Below are 25,714 nucleotides of genomic sequence, written 5' to 3' on the forward strand. Positions count from 1 at the left end.
TCTAACCGTTCTCCAGCCTCAGAGAATCAGAACAGGACATGGCCTCCCATCTGGGCCAGACTGTGAAATTTTTGGCTTCAGCGCCACTTATGCACGCTCTTCCCTTTTCCCTGCCCCCACGTCCCTTGAAGTTCACAAAGCCCCCAAGTTCTTTCCTCCCTTCTAATTGCTCCCAGGAGAGTATCAGAGGCACTCATTTATACTAGAGTATTAAGGACTCATATGTTCAAGAGTTTTTTTTCCCCCTGGCTTCCTCACCTCATCCTAACCCCACTGCCCAGAGAGTTCTGTGTTCAAAGAGGGATCACCACCTTCAGTTTAAAAAGATGGGCATCAAAGGAGGGATTTCTGGCATCAGCAAGCAGCTGCAGTGTCTCAGGGAGGTAGCAAAGGTCCCAGGTACCCAGCATCCCTGGGAAAGATGAGCGCAGCTCGGTTCACCCATGTAAATAAAGGGACTCGGGCCCTTTTGCTGATCCCTGAGAGGTTCTCCTGACTATGCCCATGTTTCAGACAAGATCACTGAGGTTCAGAAAAGGGTCTCCCAGGCAGGTCTCCAGTCTGGGACATGCCTCATTGCCTCCCCAGGCCTCAGCCTCGCCCTGCCCAGACTCTGAAGAGGGAGGAGGCTCCTCCTTACCCCCAGGAGGTCCCCGCAGCTCAGCCTTGAGAGGTCCCGTTCACCGGGCCTTCTGCTTTGGCTGAACCTGATCACAGGCCAGTCTTATATAGCAGCTGGAGTCTGATCCTGGACCCAGGGAGGGAAACACCATGTAATTACGAGAGACCGGAATCCAGATTTGCTCTGCACATTGGGCATCGGGACCCAAAACCACAAGGGTTTGCGGTTTGTGGCTAATTCTGAGAACTTGTTCAGCCCCAGATGGTGTCACATGAGCTGGGGTTTATCAGCCCCTGGTCTGGGCACATTCCTGGAGACCCTAGCTAGGCCCCCAGATGGCGGAAGTGGAAACACCCCCAGACGCATCTAGTTTCCAGCTCTAAAGCAGGCACTGCCCACTCCAGATGGCCTGGGCAGACTACTGTGCCCAGACTCGGCGTCAGGCTGACCTTGGTTCAGACCTCGCTCAACCCTGAACTCACTGGTTGATGTTGGGCCGGCCACTTCCCTGCTCTGTGCCTCTCATTACATATTTCCGTCTGCTAAATGAGTACAATACCTGCCTCACAGGACTGATTTGAGGATTCAGGGAGATGGATACGGATCTGCTCTTCAAACTTGGGGCAGGTGCGAAGAGAATAAGCAGATAGGCTTCTGTTGACCTGCAGAAGATTTTCTCCCAATATTTCATTATGAAATGTCTATACGTACAGCGAAGTTGAAAGAAGTATACAGCGAACACCCATATGCTTGTCATCTTACACCCACCAGCTACATCTACCATTAACATTTTGTTATACTTGCTTTATTGCATATCTATTCATCCATTAATCCATCTTTTTAAAAAAAAATGTATTTCAAAGAAAGTTACAGTTAGCAGTATATTTCCCTTTAAACATTTCAACATGCATGCCATTATGATTCTTTTCTTTAGATGTAAAATTTACATACAGTGAAAGGCACAAATGTTGTGTTTACTTGTTGAAAATTGACATGTTATACAGTATGTAGCCTGCACCCCTATCTTAATATAGAGCATTTTCATCACCCCAGAATATTCCCTCCTGTTCTTTCCCAGTCAGTGCCTGCTCCCACCCCTCAGTGGCAGTCACTGCCCCCTCCAAAACCTGCTGGGACACGGCCCCGACCTCCTCCTTGGCATTCAAGGAGGATCTGCCTTCCACACCAGTGCTGCTCGTTCCTTTCACCACCACCACCTCCAGCCTCCCTGCCTCCGGGCCTTTGCATGTGCAATCTCTGCCATAGAATACCCTTCTCCAGATTCCATTAGTCACACTATTGCAGAAATGCCAGCTGCTCTAGAAAGCCTTCTGTGACAACCCCTAACTCTGACCCTTCCTCTGGATGCCCCCCCCAAGGCCCTCTGCAATGCCAACCCCCTGAGATGGTGTTACTCTGGGGAAACCAAGCCTGTGCCCCACTCCCAGCCCAACACAGGTACAGATACCAGTGTAGCAAATGAATGAATGAATGAATGAATGCCCTTACTCTCTCCATACCAGCTGGGGAGAAATCTGAGTCCTCCTTGCCTCTTACCCCCAGCCCCAGCCTAGGTCCTACCTCCATGTTTAATTGATGCCACTTCCTCCCTCCCCCACCAGGCCTACCTGAGAACCTCTCTAGGGTGAGGGGGCATTTGTCTCTCCCCACCGAGGCCTGCTCTCAAGCCAGGCTGAGAATAAATGTGAGTTCTGCCGAACTCTGCAGGGAGATGCTTCCTCCCTACTCCCTGGGGGCAATGGAGGCTCTGAAGGCAGGCATGGGTGATGTTAAGTCCTGCCAAGCTCACCAATGTCACCACTGGCCCCTGGGCCAGCCCCTCTCTGGGACTCAGTTTCCCTATCTGCAGTGGGTGCATTAATGGGACAGGCTTTGGAGCCAGATGTTGGGTTCAAATTCTGCTGCCAGTTCTCTCCAAGCCTGTTTCTTTGGTGTTGAGATGGTGACCAGAATGGCCTGGCCTCAAGAGGAGGTTGTAAAGGTCAGGTGACTTAATCATGCAAAGTGCTGAGAACAGGGCGCAGCACACAGTAGGTGCTCAGTAGATGGCATTTTTATTCCCATAATTCTGGGTCCCTGCTGGCACCACAAGGCAGCAAGTCAGTGAAAACCATGAGGGGTGTGAGGGGGGTGCTTGAGCCCGGGCCCTGGACCATCTTATCATCTGTAGGGGCTAGACGGGCTCCAGGGTAGGGACCCTAAGAACCACATGTGCCTGTGTTCCTACATCCCATATGCCTTCTCAGCTCTGGACAATCACTTCTCCTCTGGGGCCTCAGTCTGGCCATCTGAGAAATGGGCATAATCACACTTTCCCAGCAGGGTTTTGAGGATTAAAGAGGAAACATCTGGAATATACCTGGAGCTTCATGGGGGCTCAGTAAACCCCGTTTTTGACTCCCCATTCCTGGCACTTAGTGTGATAAAACTGCTTGTTAAACAAAAATATTGCCTTTTAAAATTGAAATACAGGGGCTTCCCTGGTGGCGCAGTGGTTGAGCGGCCGCCTGCCAATGCAGGGGACACGGGTTCCAGCCCTGGTCCGGGAGGATCCCGCAAGCCACGGAGCAACTGGGCCCGTGCACCACAACTACTGAGCCCGTGTGCCACAACTGCTGAAGCCTGCGTGCCTGGAGCCTGTGCTCCGCAACAAGAGAAGCCACCGCAAGAGAAGCCCTCGGCAACTAGAGAAAGCCCGCGCACAGCCACGGAAGATGCAATGCAGCCAATAAATAAATAAATAAATAAAATCTATTTTAAAAAATTAAAAAATAAAATAAAATAAAATTGAAATACAATGCAAAGAGGGCAACTGTGCCTTTCTCCACCTCCCCATCCCTCCCACCAGAGAGCAGGGATCAACGCCCACTGTAAATTGTAGAGGGCGGTGCACACATGAAGGTCAGTCATCAGAGGCTCTGTGCCTGTCCTCAGTCCTGAGACCAGCCAAGTCCTGGTGGCCATGAGGCCAGCCTGCCCCTTCAGGCCCCGAGAGGATTAGTGTAGCTCCGGCACCAGGGAGATCACCTGGGCTTAGCGTTCAAAAGGCACCTTTGTCTGGAGCTGGTGGGACCAGGCCCTGGGAGGTAACTCACCCTGAAGGTGACTCAGCCTGCAGGGGGCCACGTGGGGGATTCATGCAGGAGGCTGTCAAGACCAGGAAACAGAACCAGCCCCACTACCAACCCCTCCTCTCAGCACTGGTCCCCCTCATGAACCGTCAGCTCGCCAGGCCTGCGGGGGGCTGCCGAACGGGGGGCTTCCTGCACGTCTGGTTTCATTGCCCACTCTAAGTGCGGAGGTTCAGAGCCTGGGCTCTGGAGTCAAGGGCCTGGGTTCAGGTTCTAACCTCATTACTTCCTAGCTGTGTGGCCTTGGGCAAGTCTCTTAACCTCTCTGTGCCTCAGGTTTCCTCAACTCTAGAATGAAGGTAAAAACAGTTCCTAGAAAGAAGGGTTGATTCAAGGAGTTGATGACATATGTATCTAAAGCCCTTAGAACAGTTTCTGGCTCTTATTAAGCATAAAATTAACACAGCAAGTATTACTTTTATAGCGTAGCCATGAAAAGCCCAGGCTTTGGAGTAAGGGTAAGAAGGACCTGGTTCAAATCCTGGTTTTGCCACTTAGAAGCTGTCCAATTCCATTTCTCTGAGCCTGTTTCCTCATATGTAATACAGGGTGATAATACCCACTGATCATGGTCACTATGAAAATTAACTGAGCAAAGGGATGTTAAGCATCTAACACAATGTCCGGTATACAGTAAGTGCTCAGTAGAGGTTAGCTGCTCTCACTGCTACTGTGTGCAGCCACAGGTCTCGCCATGACAAAGACCCTCCCTGACCTTGAGGTGCTCTTGGTCAAGTGGAAAACAGGGTGAGGCAGTGACATCCAGTGTGAACACAATAATAGACCCTGCCTAGGGCACGTGAGGCTGGAGGCGCTCTTCTCAGTACTCTACAAGGACTGTCTCATTTCATCCTCAAACGACCTATGAGTGAGTCCTATGGGATTCCCATTTCGCAGATGAGGAGCCTGAGGCACAGAGATAGCTCTGCTCCCTCTTCATGCTCCAAGAGGATCAGCTGAGGCCACGTCTAGGCAGCCTTGAATGCCAAACCTGGGAGTTTGGATGATTTCCTGTTGGCCGTGAGAATCCAGCCATGGAAGGTCAAGAATGAGCTGAAGGAGGACAGGATGGAAGAGAGGAGGTTGTGAGGACAGGGAGGGCAGGTGCGGTCCTCGTGAGAGAGGAGGAGGGTGTGCTGGGGTTTGGGTAGAGAGGCAGGAACAGGTGAAGGCAGGATGAGGAGGGAGAATAATGCAGCAGTAACACGAGCTAAAGGCACTGAGGGCTTCTGATGGGTGAGTCACCATCCTGAGTGCTGGTTAACCCTCAAAACCAAATTACTATCATCTCCAAGTTACTGATGAAGAAATCGAAAGTCAGCGAGATTAAAAGACTTGCCTGAGGCCACACGGCAGCTCGGATGGGATCTGAACACAGGCAGCTAACACAAGCTACTCATTTAATCACTGCATTGTTCTGGATGGGAGTCAGGAGACACTGGAGATGAGAAAGGAGTCAAAGATAAATCCCAACATGTCACTCAGCACTAGGCCTGGCATGTAGTAGGTGCCAGTAATTGTAGGTGGGTGGATGGGAGGGAAGGAGGAAAGAAGGGACAGGGGTAGGAAGAAAGGGTAGAAGGTGGATGGATGGATGGATGAATGGGTATGGGAATGGATGGATGGGTAGATGGAAGGATGAATGGGTGGGTGGGTGGATGAATGGATGGATGGATGAATGGATGGAAGGATGAATGGGTATGTGAATGGATGGATGGGTAGATGGGTGGGTGGGTGGATGGATGGGTAGATGGAAGGATGAATGGGTGGGTGGATGAAAGGATGGATGGATGGATGGATGGATGGGAGGATGGTCATTCCTATTGGTGGGTAAACCTCTAGATGGGTTCCAACTCTCCTCTGCATCCCCCTCAAATCCTCTGATCCAGTTCCCAAAACTTAACTGGCACCTTTTCACTCAGGCCCACTCATAAGTACCAACTTGGGGCCATTCCCCAGAACCAAGGAGGCCCATCCTGAGCAGCAGAGAGGAGCCCAGGAGAGAGAGGCAGGACTCCCACTTTCCCATCCCAGCTCTGCTACTGTGAGGCCTTGGGCCAGCCAGGCTCCTGTCTGGTGTCAGTTTCCCTGCCCGCACAGTGTAGCTTTCCTCAGTGTAGCTTTGTCCTGAGGTCTATCCTGAGGTGTGTCAACAGCAGGTGTGTAGTCAGTAGTGATCCCTCCCGGGCAACACTGAGTCTCACTCATCTTTGCTTCCTGGAATGCTGGCTCCTTTTCTCCCTGGAAAACTCTTACCCTTCAAAATTCAGCTCAGACATCACTTCTGAGAAATGTCCCAAAGTCAGAGAGACAGAGACAGACAGACACAGACTCAGACTCAGAGAGACAGAGTGAAAGATGGAGGTATTTAGAAAAATAGAGAGAGGAGAGTGAAAGGGTGGGAGGGGAGAGGGACACAGGGAGCTCGAGGCAGAGGCGGAGGAAGGCAGGACGAGACACAGAGGCTGCCCGGGCCAACCAGCAAAGTTTGGGATGTGAAGCTACAGTGACTAGGCCCCAAGTTCCCTCACCTCCCAGGAGCCCTGCCTGGAGCTGGGGAGGGCACCAGAGGCAGAGGCCAAGGTAGCCCCTGTGTGACTGGAGAACAAACCAGCCGGGAGGTGCTGAGATAGAGGAGTCGTTTATTGAGAGCTCAGGACTTGCCAAGGAGGCGCCAGAGCTTTCTCCAAAGCAGAGTGCTGGGGCTGACCCTGCAGTCCCCACCCCAGACTGGGGGCAGAGCTGCAGGGCCAGAGCACCTGGGTGAGCCTGCGTGGATAAAGGACACTTACACTGTCACTGACACAGGCTGGAGCCTGGGAGGGAAACTGAGGCAGAGCGGGCAGATGGACAGGACTCTGGCAGTCAACAGGGAGGGATGGTGGCCAGCTGTCAGCCTCAGGATGCCACGTCAGCACAACAGCATTCTGCAAGTGGCAACGGCTCAAGGTTAGGCCCTCTGAGTCCTTGTGCCCAACACCGCCACCACATACCCTCATCCCTGCAGCCATCTCTGTGTGCCCCCCCACCCCATGCCCTGGGGTTAGCACTGTACTTGGGACACAGCTGGCACTTATTAAGTGAATGAATGAAGAAATGAATGAATGATGAATAAATGACATTCAGTGTGGGAGAGGTCACTGACTTTAGGACTTAAGAGACATAAGTTCAAGTGCCATTTCTCCTGCTAATTTACTGTGTGACCTTGGGCCAGAAATGTGGCCTCCTTCAGCCTTGGTCCTCATCTGAGAAATGGGCCCAGAATTCCCTGATCTGCCCACCTCCCAGAGCTGTACCGAGACTCAAAGCTGTGCTGGATTGAAAAGGATTGTGAGGCCATGTCAATATTCAGTAAGAAAAAATGTCATGATCTATTAGCCACGCCTGCCACGGGCACAGCAGAAGGGAGAGACAGAACGTGTACTTGCTACCCCTGGACCAGGGGAACTGTGATTCTGTGAGTAAACCTGAGGTTCCATCCTATCGGCCAGTCCTGTGTCTGAATTGAGCAGGAAAGAACTCTGTGACTGCTTGACAATGTCTGCCACGGGCAAGTAAGGAAGGAGTGATAGCACATACGTTGTATATTTGCCATTCCCAAATTAGGTAATTTATAATCCCTGAGCAACTTAGAAAATGGTGCAGGGACAGACCAGCTGATGAAGCAGAGCAGTCCCCTCATGAGTTTCAAGCAGGGCTCTCCAGAGACAAGCTTAAGGCCCATCTAGGCCACACCTGCATGGGAAACTCACCGCTATGATCACGAGGGCCGCACTGGCAAAATTGACATTGAGAACCTTAGGCAGGGGGATTCCAACATCCAGGTTCACTGTGAAGAGGGTGTGGCTGAAAGCAAAGATATGTGGGGAGCCAAGGTGGGACCTGCTGACCCTATTCCACAACTTTCTTTAGCGAGGCAGTTCTCTTCTTGGAGACTCAGGTTCCCATACTGGCAGACTCCTACTCATCCTACTAAACCCAAATGAAAATGTCCTTTTTCTGTATCATCTTAAGGGGTCCGTTCAGTAGAACCTCCTTGAGGTTCTGTCAGTCCCTTGCACATTCTGGGTCATCTATATTCTACTCATTTGTTTACATGACTATTTCACTCTGGATTGTGAGCTTGAACACAAGCTCTTGAGGCCCAGAGTCCGGCATGATGTAGGAGCTAATCAATGTTGTCTGAATGGAAACAATCTTGGTTTCTGCATCTTGGAAATGGGGATCAACCCCTCTCCAGCCTCAGTGTCTCTATTAAGAACAATGGATAATAACCAAATCACTTTGCTGTACACTTGAAACTAACACAACATTGTAAATTAACTATACTTCAATAAAAAATTAAAAAAAAAAATAACAATGGAGAGAGGCAATGGATTTGGCAATACTGAGTTCAGACACTCCATGTGTCCAAGAAGACAGTGAAGGCTGCCCTTACCATTGAGCTTTGGCATGTAAGCTACCCGGACCACATCACTGAGCCATTCTTCTAAACGGGACGCCTGCAACAGAGCACACAGAGGGCTGGGAGGTGTGGCTTTGCAGGGAGCTGTGCAACCCTTCCCCAGGGATAAAAATCCAGAGGCCCAGCTGCCCCAGCCTCCCCACCCCCATGCCTGAGGACATAGCTCCTGGTAGACACAGGGCCCGCTGGGGTGGGCTGTCCACCAGTGACCCCAAAGGGGATTCTGTGATTTAGGCAGGGTTCACCCTGTGCCCCATGAGCTTGGACGAGCCGCTCTCCCGGAGGAAGGGTCTGTGGGGCCTGTGTCTGAGAAAGAGGGAGGAAATGTGCCCAGCGCCAGTAACTCTGTGTGGTCTGATCTTAGATTCCTGTGAGTTTAGAAACACTTAGAATGACCTAGAACCTGAGACCATCGTGAAATTCTAGAACCTCAGGCCTCTGAGAAGCAGGAAACTAAGGGCTCTGTGGGCCTCTGAAATGTTAGAACTTTCTGAGTTTAGGAACCTTATTACTGTGTGAAATTCCAGAATTCTGAACCCTAGTGAGGTTCTACACATTTACAACTTTGTGAGGTTCCAAGACTTTGGAAGATCATGAGATTCACTTTCCTAAGACAATGACTATATTATACGTGCGTATGTGTGTCCGCAACCCCCCCTTCCCACACACACCTGTCCGGATGTTTGCCCACTCTGGCTTATTGGGGCAGAGCCCAGACTGGGGCCAGCTCAGTCATATGGCCCATGACTCATCCTGCCTCCTTTCCACCCCCACCTGTAGACCCTCACCAATGCCAAGCTGCTCACCCTCCCAGGAACTTGCAACAAAGGCGTGGGCGAAGGAGGAGGCCAGCTTGACACTGAGCCTGGTGGAGAGAAAAGAGATGTTGAGGGGCCCCAGCACCCACCACACCCCCAGCCTGCCCCACCCCTAGCTCTCCAGGATCAGGAAGCAGGGTTACAGGGCCAACTCTGCCTCTATCCAGCCTTGACTCAGAGACTCAGTTTTCCCACCTGTAAAATGGGCCTGGAGGGAGCTAATCTCCTTCTGAGATATCATGACTGCCACCTCCGACTCCATGGCCCTGGAGCCTTGGTCTGAATCCCAGTTGTTTGACTGAACCTCTCTAAGGAGTGGCCCTCCCATAGACTGAGCCTTGGACACAGAGTGCCCTGCACCCAACAGCTGCTCACTAAAGGCAATAAACCACCAACGGATCACAGCTGGCTCAAATGCAGGTCCAGGGCCAGAGCCCGGACACACATCTCTGTCTCCTGAAGGGCTGAGGCTTCAATTGCCACCAGGAAGGGGAGACGAACCCTGGCAGTCAGTGAGGCCTTTTGTCAAGCTTACAAATGGGGCGATGGTGGAGCCCTGTAGGGGGGTAGTAGTAGCCTGAGGGGCCGGCAGGGGTCCGGTGAGCACCGGGTACCTATGGCCCAGGACAGTCTGATCCCAGAGTCCCCTGGGAAAACCCCTGTATCCAGGGGAGGGACAGAGAGGCCCCAGGCCAAGGTGAGAGCACTGGGCCCAGAGAATGGAGGCCCAGACTGTGGACCTGCTTCCAGGGACAACCCACTGTGCGAGCCTGGGCTTTGTGCCATGCACGTGTAAGGAAAGATCGTCATCAACATCACCACCTTGGTCATTATGATTATCATGAGGCCTAGTTACCACAGGGGTGGAGAAACTAGAGAAATAGCTAGTCCACATGAATAACAAAGCATCTGACAACATTCAAGGACAGTTACCTCCACGGCCAGCCTCTAGGGCTGATAACTCAGGAGTCTAGACTCCATACCCCACAGCAGGTTTATCTCCAGGGCCAGCTTTTGAGCAGGTGCAGTGGAAGATGCCCACTCTGGAGCCAATTCTCTGGGCCCCAGTTGCCTCATCTGTACAATGGGCTAATACCACCCCTTCCCAGCAGGTCCCAGAGGCAAGGAAGATGCTGGTAAAACACTTGCAATTTAGTTGCTGCTCAAGAAATAAGAGAGGGTTTCTGTCGGTCCCTAATTCTTGTTCGTAAAGACAAGGCCCAGGATCCCACATTACCGTTCCAGGGACAGGGAGAGGTGCAGCTTGGTAGCTGACGGAGCCAGCTGGGCATTTAAAGTCATCACCTGCATGGGAACAGCAGGCAGAGATTACACTGAATTTGGCAGAAGGAACTTGAGGACAGGTCTGCCTTGGCCAACAGGTGAATTTCCACCGTCTATTTCCTCCACTACCCCTTGCTGAGGCCCTACCGTGTGTTAGGGTCCACGCTGGGCTATGAGGAGGTAACTTGAAGGTTCTGGCGCTCAAGAACCAGGGTACTGAGGGCAATCGGTGTTGGATGCGAGGCAGCTCTAGGGCTGCAGGAGCTTGGACAGACCCTCAACCCAGCCTGCAGTGGGTGAGGGAAGGCATCCCCCGTGAGGTGACTCCTGAGCTGAATCTTGGAAGGTGAGGAGTTAGCCAAGGGAAGGGGAGAAGCTGCCCTCCAGGTGGTGGTCCCTGCACAAACAAAGGCAGGGTGGTGCGACCAGGTAGCCCTGAGTAACTGGCTTAGGGCGCAAGGCTGGGAAAGGCACAAGGATGAGGCAAGGGGCTGGGGATGGAATGGTGTTTGGCCGTGCAGAGCCAGGGCAGAGAGTGAGCAGGGGAAGGACCTGCCACTGCCCGGATGTATGGCTGGGAAAACCAGTAGCGGTGGGGTAGAGGGGAGCAGACTGGAGGTGGGGGCCAGGAGGGAGCTGGAGGGTCATCCAAGAGATATGTGAGCACAGAGAGGCTGGGGAGGTGGGGGCAATTCCTGAGGTCCTGAGGAAGCACAGTGGACACGTGTGTGATGAGGGAGCAGCTGGGAGTCCAAGGGCACTTGGATCTCAGCTCAGGTGATGACATTGGGGGCAGGGTTTCCTGTGCTGTGCCACATGGGGCCTCCCACCCTGAGATCCGCAGCCTGGAGAGGGTCAGCCCTACTTAGAACCCCAATGCCAGCTCCCACCCCTCAGCTGCTCACTCTGTTCAGCTGGAAGAAGGCTTCACGGGTCCCTTTAGGGAGGTAGGACAGTACATGGATGTTAGCTGGGACGGAGGCCATGGCCTTCTTGTCCTGGAGCGTGACCGTGGGTGCTTCTTTTACCCTCAGTGAGAGCAGGAGCTGCTGGCCTGGTGGCAGCTTCCTCAGGGTCTGGAGAGAAGCAGGGGCAGAGTCGGGGGCAGAGTAGGGGCATGAGGAGAGAAGCAGGGGCAGCTTAGATGCTCCACTAATAGAATCAGTTAGTCAGTCAACAAACACTCATTGAGCACCTAGTGGGCCCCAGGCACCGTGCTGGGAACTGAGGTAACAGCCTGAACCAGACAGGCCTGGTCTTGGCCCCCACGAGGCTGACACTCAGGTGTGGAGATACCAATCCACAGAACAACCAATCAGAGTCAAAATCCTCCCCCTAGGACACACTTTATTACACAACATAAAAAAACAAAACAAAAAATATCCCCGATGCCTACACTCCCTACATCATCCATCCTCTGCCCTCCTATCTCACCTCCCACTACTGGCCCCTCATTCTCTCCTCTCCAGACTCACTGACCACTTCGCTGTTCCTCCAACTAGCCAGGCATGCTCCCACCTCAGGGCCTTTGCACTTGCTGCTCCCTCTGCCAGAACTGTCTTCCCCAGACACCCACATGGCTCCCTCCATCCCCTCCTTCAGCCTTCAGCTCACACATCGCCTCCTCAATGAGGGCTTTGCAGAGCACCCTCCTCCACCTTTCTGACACTGTGTATATTCTACTTATTTATTTGTTCAATGTCTGTCCCTCCCACCACAATGGCAGCTCCTTGAACACGGAGACTTTTGTCTACTTTTCACCAATTGCCCCTTCTGCATGCCCAGCACCTAGCACAGGGCCTGGTACATAGTAGGTGCTCAGTGAATATTAGTTGACTGAATGAATCACACAATCAGCAAATGCTGAATCTCATAATCACGACATCGTGGATTACAGAAATGCTGGAAACCACGCATCCACAGAAGGTTAGAATCACTTGAATGCTGGGATCTGGTGACCAATTCCTCAAGCCCCAACTCCCGGGGTTGCAGTATCATAAAGACAGGGGGAATCACCGGATTCCAGCCTCCTATATCCACAGATTCTGAAGCCATGGAACCAAACTCAGAACTGGGGCCACACACAGGGCTCTGATGCTGTGAAAACAAAGGCTTCAGGCTCCAGAGACAAGCCCAGCCTCCCTAGGCTAAGAGACATGGCATGCCTTGTTGCATCCATGGGTCCCTGCTCCTGCCACCCTGGCCTCCCCCAAGTCCCTTTCCACCATCTTACAACTCCTCAGAAGAACGAGGTTCTTCTGAATGTCTAGCCCCAATCTCAGCCTTTGCCTGAGACACCTATGCCCTTTAGCCCAAAACACCAATAAGCAGAGGCCCCACTCAGGCCCACCAAAGCTGCTTTCCATCACCACCTTCAAGGACTCACAGAATTTGTCTGTGTCCCCAAATTCAGCTGCCCTCTCCATCTTCTCTGGTGGAAGCCCAGGCCTTGTGGGTCTCTTTCTAACCTCTGTCAGAATCTGCTGTTACGTAAAGACCTTGTAGTAGTCATTTCAACTTCAGTATAATTCAGATTCCCACAGCTGGAAAGAAGCTGATTCAGCACCAGTTGGAGGGATGGGAAAGCTGAGGACCAGGCCCTGCAGTCACGTACTGACTGATGCCCACTAGTCAAATCTCCCTGAATCTCCCCCCTTCTCTTTCATCTCCATGGCCACTGCCCTGAGTCTTCTCTCTGAGGACAAGAAGACTGAGACCAAGATGAAGTAAGGCAGTTGGAGGGAGGGGGCTCAATCACTTGGAAAGAATCTGCTTGACATAGGAGCAACAGCCCCAGGACAAATGCCCAGTTGACTTCTGGCGCAGTTAGACGCTGGTCCTTTCTTCTCTAAGCAAAATCTGCTATCAGGAAAGGATAAGGTGTTAGTCAATCACACTTTAGTATGAATTTGCACTCAACATTCAATTGCAGCTGTCTGGAGAGCTGTATTGAGAAAGATTCTGGAGTCCACTCAGGGTCATCAGGAAAGAGCTACAGTGAACAAAGCCCACGAAAGGGTCACTCACCTCAGGGACCAAAGCTGCCAGCTCTGTAGTTGTCAGTGGAACACTGCTGGAAACCTGGACCCAAGACCAAATGGGATGGGGGTGGGGGGTAAACACAGAGCCAAATAGGGATCCCTCAGCACACACAAAGTAGTTTTCCCCTACCCAATTTTATACATACCTCTCTACAGACACTCATGTTCCTTCTATTGACCAATGATGAGTGCTTACTACATGCCAGACACATGCTAAGGGTCTTGTGTGCCTTCACTCATTTCACCTTTATAACTGCTCGAGGAGGTGGGTGCTACGATTATTCCCATTTTACAGATGGGAAACCTGAGGCTCCTGTCCAGGGTCATAAGCTGGTAAATGGTGGCACCAGGCTTTAACCCAGTCAGGCTAATTCTAGAACTTCTAAACTGCCCTGCCAGAGCGCATAATCTGAAGGCCCAGGGATCTGATCCCAGACATTTTTGCCTTTTACCCCAAAAATATTTTCAAATACTATAAATTTGTTTCCACTATTTACACATCAGGACATTTCATATAAATTTGCAGTTTCTGGCTAAAAAATTGGAAAATCTGGTCACACCTGCCTCCCAGCTCAGGACCCTGTTCCAACCACCCCATAGGCCTTCAGTGTGCTCTCTGGACCCCACCTGCAGGAAGTGAGTAATCAATCCCTGCTCCCTTGGGCTGAGCTGCAGGTAGGATCCCAGGTAGCTCAGAGCTCCCTGCCTTTGGACAGGGCTGAGACCAAGAAAATGTCTCTGGCTAAGGCTTCCGGGGGCTGGGGCTTCCAGACATCTGTGAGGGTGTGAGAGGGGGCCAGAATGGAAACAGAGAGGTCTCAGAAGCTTCAAAACAAATGTCCAAGTGACCTTTGGTATAGTCCAACCCTAGTCTTCTTCTCTCCAACTCAAATATGCTCTTAAGAAAGCAGTGGGAATGTTAGCCATTCACACTTTAGTGTAAAATTGGGCTTTGACTCTAGAAGGGCTCATCTGGTGCAGGGATGGGAAGTTGGCTACATTTCATATGCCAATTTTGACCAATTCAAAGTAACGTCCTGAGTGTCATGTTGAGAAGGATTTGGAAATTCCATTCAGGTTTAGCCAAGTAGAGGCCATTATCAATTAGCAATGTCTGCCTGAAGGACAAGAGTGGGTATGTGCATGCTATAAACCTGTCCAACTCTCTCCTATTATAAGAAGAGGGCTCGTCAAGGCTGATCAGTGATGATGTGACTAGGTCACCGCTAGCATTGCCAAGGTCCAGCAGGGCAGGGTGCCGTACTCACCAGTTCAAGGGTGATGTCCAGGTCAAGGGCACTAATGGTCTGCAGGAGCCCAAACACGGTGTTAAAGAGGTAGAGAGGCACAGTCACCTGGGATGTGTGGTCCTCGTTGGGGGCACCTTGATGTGGTTGGGGGGCTTGGGGAAGTCGATGATGTCACCTGCTACGCTCTTCACAATGGGCTGCAGGGGCAGGAGACAGCGCGTGGCAGGGTCTCAGGGCAGCTCACTCACCTGGCTTTGACTTAGCATCCCCTGCCTGGCCTCCACTTGTACCCCACCACCCCTACCTGTGGGCGGGGCCTCGGCAGGCACTCACATTGATGTCCAGCTCTATGTACTGGTTGGAGATGAGAGACAATGTGGCCAGAGTGAATTCCACGGACCCAAGAGCCCCGAGGGCACCAGGCCTGCATGAGGAGGGGAGGAAGGAGAAAGACCTCATGAGCCCAGGCCCCAGTAATAACAGGCTCTGCTTCTATTTATAGAGTGCCTGCTGAACGCCTAAAACTCTACTAAGCATTCACCAGGGCACTACTGTCATCCCCATTCTACAGATATGGAAACTGAGGCTCCAACAGAGGAAGTCACCAGCCCCAGCCCACACAAGCCACAGAGTAGCAAAGCCAGGGTTCCTGTTTTCCAGAGCCGGTGCCACCAACCACGTTGTTGCCCTGTCTCTCTCATATAATACCACATTCAGAGACATATCTGCCCCCAAGTTTTCTATCCTTATCCTAGTTATGCATTTTTATACTTTTCAAGGCCCTTTTGTGAATACAAAAGGCATCCATGTCTCCACAAGGCTCAGAGAGGCTGGGGGCCACTGTGGCTGCGGGGCCTTGGGTTCCTTACCTAAGCTCTGAGCCTCAGTCATCTTGTCTGTCCAGATAATAACAGTATCTGCCTCATGCTTCTGACAGTGCCAGACACACCGCCGGTGCTCAGTAAGTGGCCTGAAGCCCCCGGCAGATGGAGACCTGGATGGCTCCGGGTCTCCTCACCCTGCGGAACTGACCTCAGCTCAGAACGCCACCATTAGGCCTCCTCAAAGTGGCGGCCTCGTCAGTCTGAGGAAGACATGAAAGGTCCCAGAATTCTGCCCCGTCCTCTTCCCTGGTACCCCACCCGCTGGGGTAATGGTGGGGGAGACGTAAGAGCAGGTGCAGAGAGGAGGAGGGTGGGCCCCAACTTACACAGCACAGCCCCCAGGAGCTCATTCACCACGCCCAGCACGCTGTCCACCACGGGGCACGGCTGTGTCCGGAGGAGACAGGAGTTACAGGAGAGTAACAGCGGGCCCCAGCCTGGCACGGGGAACAGCTTCATTTTCTTTGAATGATTTGCTATGTGGTCCCAGGGACCGAGGTAAGGCAGACGATGTAGATGGATGGCGAGACACACAGATGGGAGGCAGGGGAGGGGCTGGAGCTTGAAGTGTCAGAGGGCGGAGTGGGTGGTGGAGAGGGCCAGTTACATGAGTCCCCTCAGAAAACCTTGGAGGATGCTGGGGGGACAAGAAGACACATTCCAGAGGCTAGCTGGGGTGTAGGGACAAGGCCCTCCCCCAAGGAAACAAGGTCTCAGGTCCCTCCTGCCATCCATGTGGGCACTGGGAGACCTACAATCCAGATCCCCCAGAGGGGCGCCTCCTCCCCTCCACCTGGAATCAGGGCTGGCCCAGGGCATCCACTGTGCACACCACCCCGGGTTTCCTAAAAACCCCTGGGCTGTGACATTAGGGAACAAGTTGTCCGCCTTCCAGAATCCCAAGTCTGGGAATCACAGAATCTGAGTCCGCCAGAGCAGGAATCCCAGAGGTGGTCCAGCCCAGCCCCTTCACTCCTTCAGCCCCTTCATTCTACTGCTGGGGCCGGAGAAAAGAAGTGACCTGTCCAAGGTCACAGCTGTTCTCAGAGAGACAAGCTGTTTTCATTTAAACTTGGAGCCCCAAACTCCAGGGCTTCTGAGGTCAGGCACGTCTCGGAAATGAGAAGAGACCAGAGGGGCTGTGATGGGTGGGGGGAAGAACCTCCTGGGCGCCAGCCATGTGCGCCCTACAGGAAGGAGGTACGTGCAGCTGGGGTGGCTGATTGCATAAGAGAAGCCAGAAATGGGATTGTTTAGAGAAATCTCCAATCTCTAAGTGCTGGTAATTAACTCTTATTTTTAAAACCTCTTTGAGTCACATGAATCCTGTCTTGCAGCTAATGGTCCAGAGACCCCAGTTATGGGCCACAATTTAAATGTACCCACACCCCCTTGTTGAAATCTACCTGAGATGGGCCTGGGCTGGGGCCCCTGCTGCTGGGAGCTCCCCTTCTCCCCCTGAGCTTCTTTTCTGATTGGATTCTTCAAGCCCAGGGCAGTTTTGCCAACCTCAGTCCCCCACACGCTTGCCATCTCCATGGGTGTTCTTAACAAGGACTCACAGGAGAGGTCCTGCCAGGACTGGGGATCAGGAGGCCTGACTGCTCTTTGCTGGCTGTGTGACCCCAACAAGCCCTCCTCTCTCTGTCCTCAGTGAATTGGGGCTTTGGCCAGACCAGCTTTTCTTAAGTGTGGTTCAAGGGACGACGGGGGCAGGCCATGGACAAGCATCCTGGAGCAGTTTAATCATAATGTGTTTAACATGTACATGTATGTGATCTTCTAGACACGTTTGCCAAGCACAGAGCTTCGTTTAAAATCACTGAGTGACCGAATTTTTTAATTCAAACCTAGTTTAAAGAAAAGTATAAAGTCAATAATAATAATACAGGTGGCAAAGACAGAGCAGGGGGTAAGAAAGGGACTTACTTGGATTTGGGAGCAGGGGACTCAGGTCACCTGGATTCAGAGGTCTGGGGACAGATTGTGCCAGCCCACCTACAGACTCGCAGGCGGCGGCACCTGGGAGGCCCTTGCGCAGGCCAGGATGGGATTACCTGATGGGCGTGGAAGGAAAACACAGCCTAATCCTGCCTGGCGCCCAGATTAACTCAAAGCCGGGGGAGGAGGGGCACGGCTCAGGGTGTACTTGGCCTGCAGCCCTCACACTCACGAATTCTGGCAGCACCTTGAAGAGCGTCTGTTCCACGACCCCAAAGAGCGGTGCGGGCAGCAGCCTGGGCAGAGTGAGATGCGTGAAGGTGTGGCCACCACGCGGGGACAGCGCCAACCCAGATGACGGGGCAGGGTGGGCACTGGCGGTTCTGGACATCACGCATCTCCTCTCCTCGTGGGCTCGGCTGGGGCTTTGGGCAGCTGGGTTTAAATCTTGGCTTTGCCTCACCATGGGACCCAGAGGAGGATTTCAGTTTCCCCATCCGTACAGTGCCTGCCTTAGAGAGAGCAGTTGCTGCTGAGATCAAATGGGAGTGTATACATGTCTGGTGCTCAGTAAAAGTCTGTTCCCTTCGTCTTCTCCAATATGTGTAGACATTTGGGCCTAAAACAGCACCTGGCTTAGAGTGAGGGTTCAATAAGTACTTGTTGAATAAATGAGTATTTGTTAAGTGAATGAATGCCTGAGAGGGTGGCCTGAGGATGTGCATGTATCGATAGATGGGCTTAGGTCTGTTTGGAGAGTATGGGGGTACAGAGGGAGGGGTGACAATCACAGAACCACAACCACAGGACACCCTCCTGAGCTTCACCCCCTCCAAGCCCCCTCTAGCCCAGAGGAACAGGATGGAGCCACTGGGGTTTAAGGAGCCCAAGACCCTGCCTGGAAACCTCTTACTAAGACCCTTCTGCAGACAGGGCCAACCCCGGTTCACCCTGTTCCTGGGAGCTAACACAGAGCTGTCCGATAACCCATCACTGGTCAGGGCCACCCAGCAAAGGTGGGGTGTAGGTGTGGGTGTGGGATTTAGCCTGGAACAGAGGGACTAACAGGGGTTGACTCAACGTGTGAGGCAGGGGAGGCAGCAGGTGTCGCTGGGCGGGGATGCAGAGTGCTGTGAGAAAGCCTTGGACCTGAGTCCAAAGACCAGCTCATCTCCGTGCTTGCCTCAAGCTGTGTGTGTGACCTTGGGCAAGTCCCTTGCCCTCTGTGGACCTCAGCTGTCCCATGGAAGAAGGATCACTGTGACCTGACAGTTGGGGGAAGAGATGGATATAAAAGTGCCAGATCATTAAATTTAGGTCCTCATTATACAGATGGGGACGCTGAAGCCCAGACAGGGGAAGGGGTTCCCCTGGAGGGTCACACAGCAAGTCAGGGGCTGAGCTGGGTCTCGTATATGCCAAGAGCAGGGACTGAAATGCCTACAGGTCAAGGGACCACAGAGGGCCCTTGTTCTACCTGGAAGAAGGGAGGCAGGATCTCGGGGGCTGGAGAAGGGGGACGCTCAGGAGTGGACGTTGCAAGCTGCAGGCTGGGCCAGAGTCCCCGTCCCTGCCAGTCTGCAGGTCTGCGCCGAGGCTTGATCTGGTGAGACAGGCCCCGCCCAGCCGTCCGCTCCCTGGAGACCCAGGAGACTTCCGCCCGGTGCGCGCACGCGCGATGAGCTCGAGGAGGTCCGGGCGCGGGGAGCAGCTCAACACCGGCTGCAGACCGCGGACTCACCCTGAGAGCAGGCTGATGTGGCCCAGGTGCGTGCTGCAGCGCGTGAGGATGTGGATGGGCGTACGCCACGCGCTCACGCCCAGCGCCACCCGCGACGACACTTTCACCTCAGCTGCCAGCTGCAAGAGGCCCCCCAGGGGGCTGCGAGACCTGATGCTGGGGGCGTGGCCAGGCGGCCAGGCACCACCCACCAGGGCCGCCTTAGCCGCGGCCACCCCGGGGCCGCTGACCAGGGCTCTGACGAGCGGCGGGTGGGGTAGCCCTGTGAGCGGCCCCATTCCCTCCTCTCACCTCCTGCCTCCCTGCCCCTTTGCATGTCCCTGCGCCCCCTCCCTCACCCCCACCAGTGAGCTCCAGGCAGTGGGGTAGGGGTCTCCAGAGAGAGAGATGGAAGTCTCTGGACGTCAGTGGGATGGAGATCCCTGGGGAGGGGTAGTGGGGTGGGATCCAGGAAGGGAATAGGAAAGTGGGAGTCTCTTGGGAAGGAAGGAAGGAGGAAATAGGGGGGCAGGGGGTGGGTGTGGAGAGACAATGAGGTAGGGGGTCCCCAGGGGCACACTCACCCGGAGCCATGCAGGCCCACCTTGGTGTGCAGGCTCAGCTGCACCCCAAACCCAGGCAGCAGCCTCAGAGACACCTTCGGCAGTGTGATTTCCTCAGTCTTCAGCCTGCATGGAGGAGAGGGCCACTGACTACCAGACAACCCCCCCACCCCCACCCTGCCCCAGGACCAGTCCCTCAGTGCCTGGACCATCTCGGACCAGGCAGAGCCTGGAGCCTTTCTTGGGTGTGTCCACTGTCCCACTTCTAACCCATAAACCCAACTGTGGGCCCTTGAGCCAGTTACTTCACCTCTCTGGACCTCAGTTTCTGCATCTGTTAAGTGGGGTTATACAAGTTCCCACTTCATAGGGATGTTGCAGAGAAAAATTAGATAATGTAGGTGCACAGCTGGTAAAGCATATGCTCTGGAACTGTAATATCATCATCCTCACTGGAGGCTCAATGAGCTAAAGTGCTCCCCCCACCCCATCCCAATGGCCTCAGCCCTGGTTCAGTCTCTGGCCTGGGTCATTGTCCTTCCACTCCCATCTCCTAGGCTCTCACACACACAACCCAAGGGGGTTCTCAAACACAGCTCCCCACAGTTCATTATTTTCTCTGTCCACTGGGCCTTTGCCCAGGCTGTTCCCTCAGTCTGGAATACCCTTTCCTTAATTTTCCTTCCACTCTGCATCCACTGTCAGCTAGGTGACTCCTCTGGCTCTCCTGATTTCAGCTAGGGTATCTCCTCCTCCAGGAAGCCCTCCTTACTGCTTCTCTGACTTAGGCAAATACGCTCCTCTGAGCAGCTCCCACACCCTGCCTGGACTGCCTCTATCACTGCCCTGAGCTTACAGGATCATGACTGCTGGGTCCGACCTCATACTGGCGGCTCTTTGAAGCTAGGACAATGGTTCATGTCTGCGGCCCCAGCCTCACCAAGTAGAGGGGATTCTACAGTGGGAGGGGGACTAGATCTATTAATAATGATAATAATAATAGTTAATATTTATGGAGCATTTATTATGTGCCAGGCTCTGTTTCATCCTGATACAGATTCACTGTCCTGGCAACAACCCCATGAGTAGTTGCTCATGGTGCAGCCAGTAAAAGCCAGATGGTTCAAATCCCAGCTCTACCACTAATTGACTGGGTGACGTTGGGCAAATCACATTGCTGCTCCGTGCCTCAGTTTCCCTGTGTGTAAAATAGGGATAATGACAATACCTACCACAGATTGGCACTTAGTGATCCTTGAGCAGTCAGTCCTTACCAGCTCCCCTTCCAGACATCTGTTTACTGTTTTGGGAGGTGGGCATCCATTCCCCTTCTGCTCCCAGCACTCCATTTCCTCCTGTACAGTGACACTTCCCCATACCCCTCTCCTGGCCTTCAGCCTTTCTTGAGGCCTGTTGTTTGGCCATCCCCTGATCCACCACCAGCCGTGGACTCGTTCCTGCCTACCTGGGGCAGGCAGTATGGCGGTGATTAAACACCGAGACACCACCCCCGCCCTGCCCTGCTACTGCACTTCCTAGCTGGGTGAGTTCGGGCAAGTCCCTTCACTGCCTGTGGGGACGTCGATCGTCTCACCTATTAAGTGCAGTTGATAACGTTCCTACCTCTGGATTCACTGGATAATTTACTCACAGTGCTTAGCACAGTGCTAGGCACCCAGAAAACCTGTCTACGTGGTCATTAAGTTATAAATATTAGCTCTTAAGTGATTTCATTCATTCATTCAAAAATATTTTTTGAGCATCTGTTATGTGTCAAGCACTATTTATGATACTGGGGACACAGCAGTGAACAAGCCAGACAAAAGTCCTAGCCCTCCTGGGGTTTATAATCTAGTAAGGGAGGCAAGGAAAAAAAAAGTGAAATATATGGGGTACAGGGGTGTGATTCATTCCCTATAGAACATGAAGGCAGGCAAGGGGACAAGGAGAGGCTGGTCAGGGCAGGGGTCTTTGGAGCAGACACCTGAAGAGGAGGAGGGAGAGAGCCATGCAGATACCTGGATTAACCCAGAGAGAGCAACTTGGATTAGCCCAGAGAGACTGAGCAACTTGCCCCAGGTCACACAGTGAGTAATTGAAATTGACCCCAGAGCTGGAACCCTCAACCACAGGGGCATACTGCCTGGCACGCAGTAGACTCCTTATTTTCTGACTCTGGTTCTTGGGACTCCCTGTCCAGGCTCCCCATGAAATTCCCACTGCCTGCCAACAAATTAAAAAGAGTCAACATCTTCTCTATTCCCTGAAGCAAAGAAAAGATCAGACTTCGTGTAGGGCACACAGGTAGGTGGTCAAGCGGCCACACTGTAAGGACTCACCCAGAAAGCTCCTTGACAATGCCAAGAACCCCTCCGTAGCTCAGCAGGCCACCTCCTCCGAGCAGGCCCCCTGAGCCCAGGAGGCCCTGGTTCACAGATGTGACAGTCCCCAGCATGTTCTGCAAAATGGGCCCCCCAACCAGCGAGTTCTGGATGGCTGAAAACAGGGTGGTGGGGAGGAAGGTTCATTTTACAGATGAGGAAGCTATAGCCCAGAGAGGGGCAGAGATTTGCCCAAAGTCACACAGCAAATTGGGTTTGGGACCAAGAGTATGACTAGGGCTCCTGACCCTGGGTCACCCGGTAGCACTGAAAGTTGGGGCAGAAGTAAAGGAGGGAGCACACAGCCACCAGGGAACGATCAAGAGGGAGGAGGCGACCTCTGCCCCTCCTGGGCACCCTTGGTCTGACTCTGTGCGGATCGTGAGAAGGGCAAGATGGAAAGGACCGCCTTGTGGAGGTTGCAGCAGGGCGGGGTAGCCTCCGTGAAGCATTTGCTATTCACAGCTATGGTCACCCTGGGCCGTTGAGCCCTGGAGCACCAAATGCCCAGTGGAGTTCCCCCACCCCAGAAACGTGGGGCAGAGATGTTGGCCCAGCCAGCACCCTCCCCTGGACCTCCTCAACCACCCACGCCCCCGTCCCTGAGGGAGACACAGGCCCCGCATGCCCGTCCCACCTGGTTCACCTCTCAGAAGAGAGTGAACTAATCGCCCACTGGAACCTGCAAGCAAACTTTTAACCCCCTGAACTCCCTATGCAGTTGGGAATCAAAACCTGTTCTCATCTGTTCCTGAAGCATAAGCATGTGAGCCTATCTATGGGGTGGTTTACTCTGCAGCTGGACCCCTCACACACTGCCCACCTCGGGCTCACCTTTGCCGAGTTCATCCTTGTCAATCCGAGCAAGCATGCCCACCGTCTCAAGCAGCCCCTGGCACGGAGTCACCAGACCCCAGAGGAGAAGCAGAGACCACACGCCCAGCATCGCCGGCATCACACCTACTGGGGGCGGAAGCAGGAACCCTGAGGCCATCCTTTTGCCCAGACGTTATCCTCCCTCTGCCCCTTCCCCAACCCGGGGTCCTCCTGCCCACCTGGCACAACTCAAGTCCAGCTTCACTCCCTGGAAAGCCCTCTCCATCCAATTCAAGCAGCGGCTAACACATTTGACTTAAAAGTCTTAGTCCTCTGCGGCCCCAGTGACCCTGGACCTGTCTCTGAGGGAGAGCCACAGAGGGGCCTTCCTCTCTGGGACAGCAGGATGGGAGCTCTGTTTCCTGGACTGCTTTCCCATTGGCTCAAGAGGCCATTTTAGAAGGTGTGGCTGATTGGAGACATTCAGCAGTTAGATTTAGCATGTCCGGTTTCTCTCCTCCTCCTCTGCCTCTATCCTGGATTGATGTTGAAAGGAACGAGATAGGAGGTGAGAGCAGGGCTAATTTACTAGTTTCATAGAATGGGATTTTTCTGTATGAAGTTCCATATCTGCCAACCCAGTCACATACCCATCTATCCCCTCATGTGACCCCTGCTTAAACCCTTCAGCAGTCCCCCACTGCCCTTGGGATAAAACCCAGGCTCCTTACTGTTACTCACAAGGGCCCTGCCTGCCTCTTTGACCTTCTTAGTCTTAGCCATGACAAGCTCCTTCCACCTCAGGGCCTTTGCACATGCTGTTCTTTCTGTTAGGGAGGCTCTTCCTCTGGTTCTTTGCATGACTTCCTCCTCATCTTTCAGGTTCTGAATAAATGTCAACTGCTTGGAAAGGCCTCCATCCTTTACTTTGTCCACAGAAGCCCGTCTGTCACTAACATCACCCAGAATATTTACTTTAAGGCAATTTGTGATCATGCATTGTGCTTGTGTCCTCATGAGCCATCTCTGTGAGCTCTGTGAGGGCAGGGACTGTGTCTAGGGCCTCCATGCACTGTTGTGTGCTGGAGGGGGTGCCTGCTGAGGGGGCAAGAGTGGATGGAAATCCAGCCCCACTTCACTCGCCAATAGTTTGCCCTGGTGCAGGCTGTGTCTACCCAAGAGGACACCTTTTCCTCATTTGCACAGAGGTACATATGGGCTCTGTATGGACTAGCAGCCATCTCAGCAGGACTGGTCCCAGAGGGGTTCCCTGTAACCTTGAATCTCTTATGAAGGAAATATTACCACAATGAGAAACCAGTCAGAATCCATGGCTTAGAGAAAAATGGACACCCCGCCTTGAGCCTAGGACAATTCTGTCCTCAGTCCACACATCCCTGCTTTTGCCCCTCTCTGAGCCCCAGTCTTCCCATCTGCAAAATGGGCTTTTTCTCCCATCACCCTCCAGGTACCCCCAGTGTTCTCCTAGGGAGAATTCTTTCAGTGCCCATTATTCAGATGGGACAGCAGGATGGTCACAGGATCAACGATTGAGGATCTGGATAAAGCCTCCCGCAGGTCTCCCGCAGGCTGCCTTACCCGCTCCTGCAGCTCCACGAGGAGTGGGTGGGCGATCCCGGCCTCCTGTCGGCTCCTCCACCCTCTCAGGCCTGGGGGCAGCTCTTATATGCCCACAATGGCTCTGGGGACATAAAGGGGGCACAGCCACCAGAAACCCGTTAGTGTGTCCTGTCAGAAGCAAATTGCAGCTTTCCCTGTGGGCCTGGGCTAAGCCTTCCTTCTGGGGGGAGAGTAAAAGGGGGGACTGGCTGGGGTCAGTGCCCAGGGGTGGGAATGAAACCATGGGGACTGCAAAGGCAGCCACCTCCACCCAGAACTTGGGCTGGGGTAGGGCATTGAGCCTATCTATAGGATCTCCCTCCAGGGTTCTCCAAGGGTCACACCCCGATGGCACAGAATCCACCCTGCTTCCCCACCTACCCCAACTGAGGCCCAGGGAAAGAAGGAAGGAGCTTAAGGCTGCTGGGTCTTCTGTCCCTCTGCCACTACCCCCATCCCAGGCCTGGCAGGGAGATGGCCATGGGGCCTGGAGAGAGGAACTCTGGGCCAGCATGGGGGAGGGGCACCAACTCCACCCCCACCTCCCAAGACCCAGTGTCCCCCCTGGAGTTCCAGAGCAGGCTGCTTTTTTCCCTTCCTGAGTCTGGTGCAGATGACGGTAGAGAGAAATTCATTCATTCATCCATCCATTCATTCATTCGTTCTTCAGCAGGCGTTTGTGGAGCACCTACTGTTTGCTAGGTGCTGGGGATACACCTGTAAACAAAAGAAACAAACCACCTGCCCTGAAGGAGATGACCAGTAGAAATATAATGCAATTAAAAAGTTTTCTAGTAGCCACATTTTTTAAAAAGGTGAAAAAGAAACAAATGAATTAATTTTTTAACATGTTTATTGGAGTATAATTGCTTTACAATGGTGTGTTAGTTTCTGCTTTATAACAAAGTGAATCAGCTATACATATACATATATCCCCATATCTCCTCCCACTTGTGTCTCCCTCCCACCCTCCCTGTCCCACCCCTCTAGGTGGTCACAAAACACCGAGCTGTTCTCCCTGTGAAATGAATTAATTTTAATAGTATAGTTTAAATTGTACGTGAAGAGTATGTGGCTGTTTACTGTTGCTATACTTTCAACTCCTCTGTGGATTTGAACATTTTCAAATACAAAAATGGAAAAAGGACTTCCCTGGT

The 25,714-nt window shown here is 53.0% G+C and overlaps 1 protein-coding gene across 1 annotated transcript; it reads right to left on the reverse strand.

The window, feature by feature from the left end:
• Positions 1-7,487: 7,487 nt before the first annotated feature.
• On the reverse strand, positions 7,488-23,073 carry BPIFB3 (BPI fold containing family B member 3). The gene is given in 16 exon segments (XM_059897891.1): positions 7,488-7,603; positions 8,213-8,276; positions 9,062-9,104; positions 10,295-10,362; positions 11,247-11,417; positions 13,369-13,422; positions 14,651-14,757; positions 14,760-14,829; positions 14,966-15,056; positions 15,775-15,777; positions 15,845-15,903; positions 17,690-17,753; positions 19,199-19,339; positions 19,762-19,866; positions 22,080-22,236; positions 22,956-23,073. Coding segments are annotated over 16 exon segments (1,425 nt in total). The 5' UTR covers positions 23,068-23,073.
• Between the last annotated feature and the right edge of the window lie 2,641 nt (positions 23,074-25,714).

The sequence above is a fragment of the Balaenoptera ricei genome, chromosome 15 (assembly GCF_028023285.1).
Source record: "Balaenoptera ricei isolate mBalRic1 chromosome 15, mBalRic1.hap2, whole genome shotgun sequence".
NCBI lineage: Eukaryota > Metazoa > Chordata > Mammalia > Artiodactyla > Balaenopteridae > Balaenoptera > Balaenoptera ricei.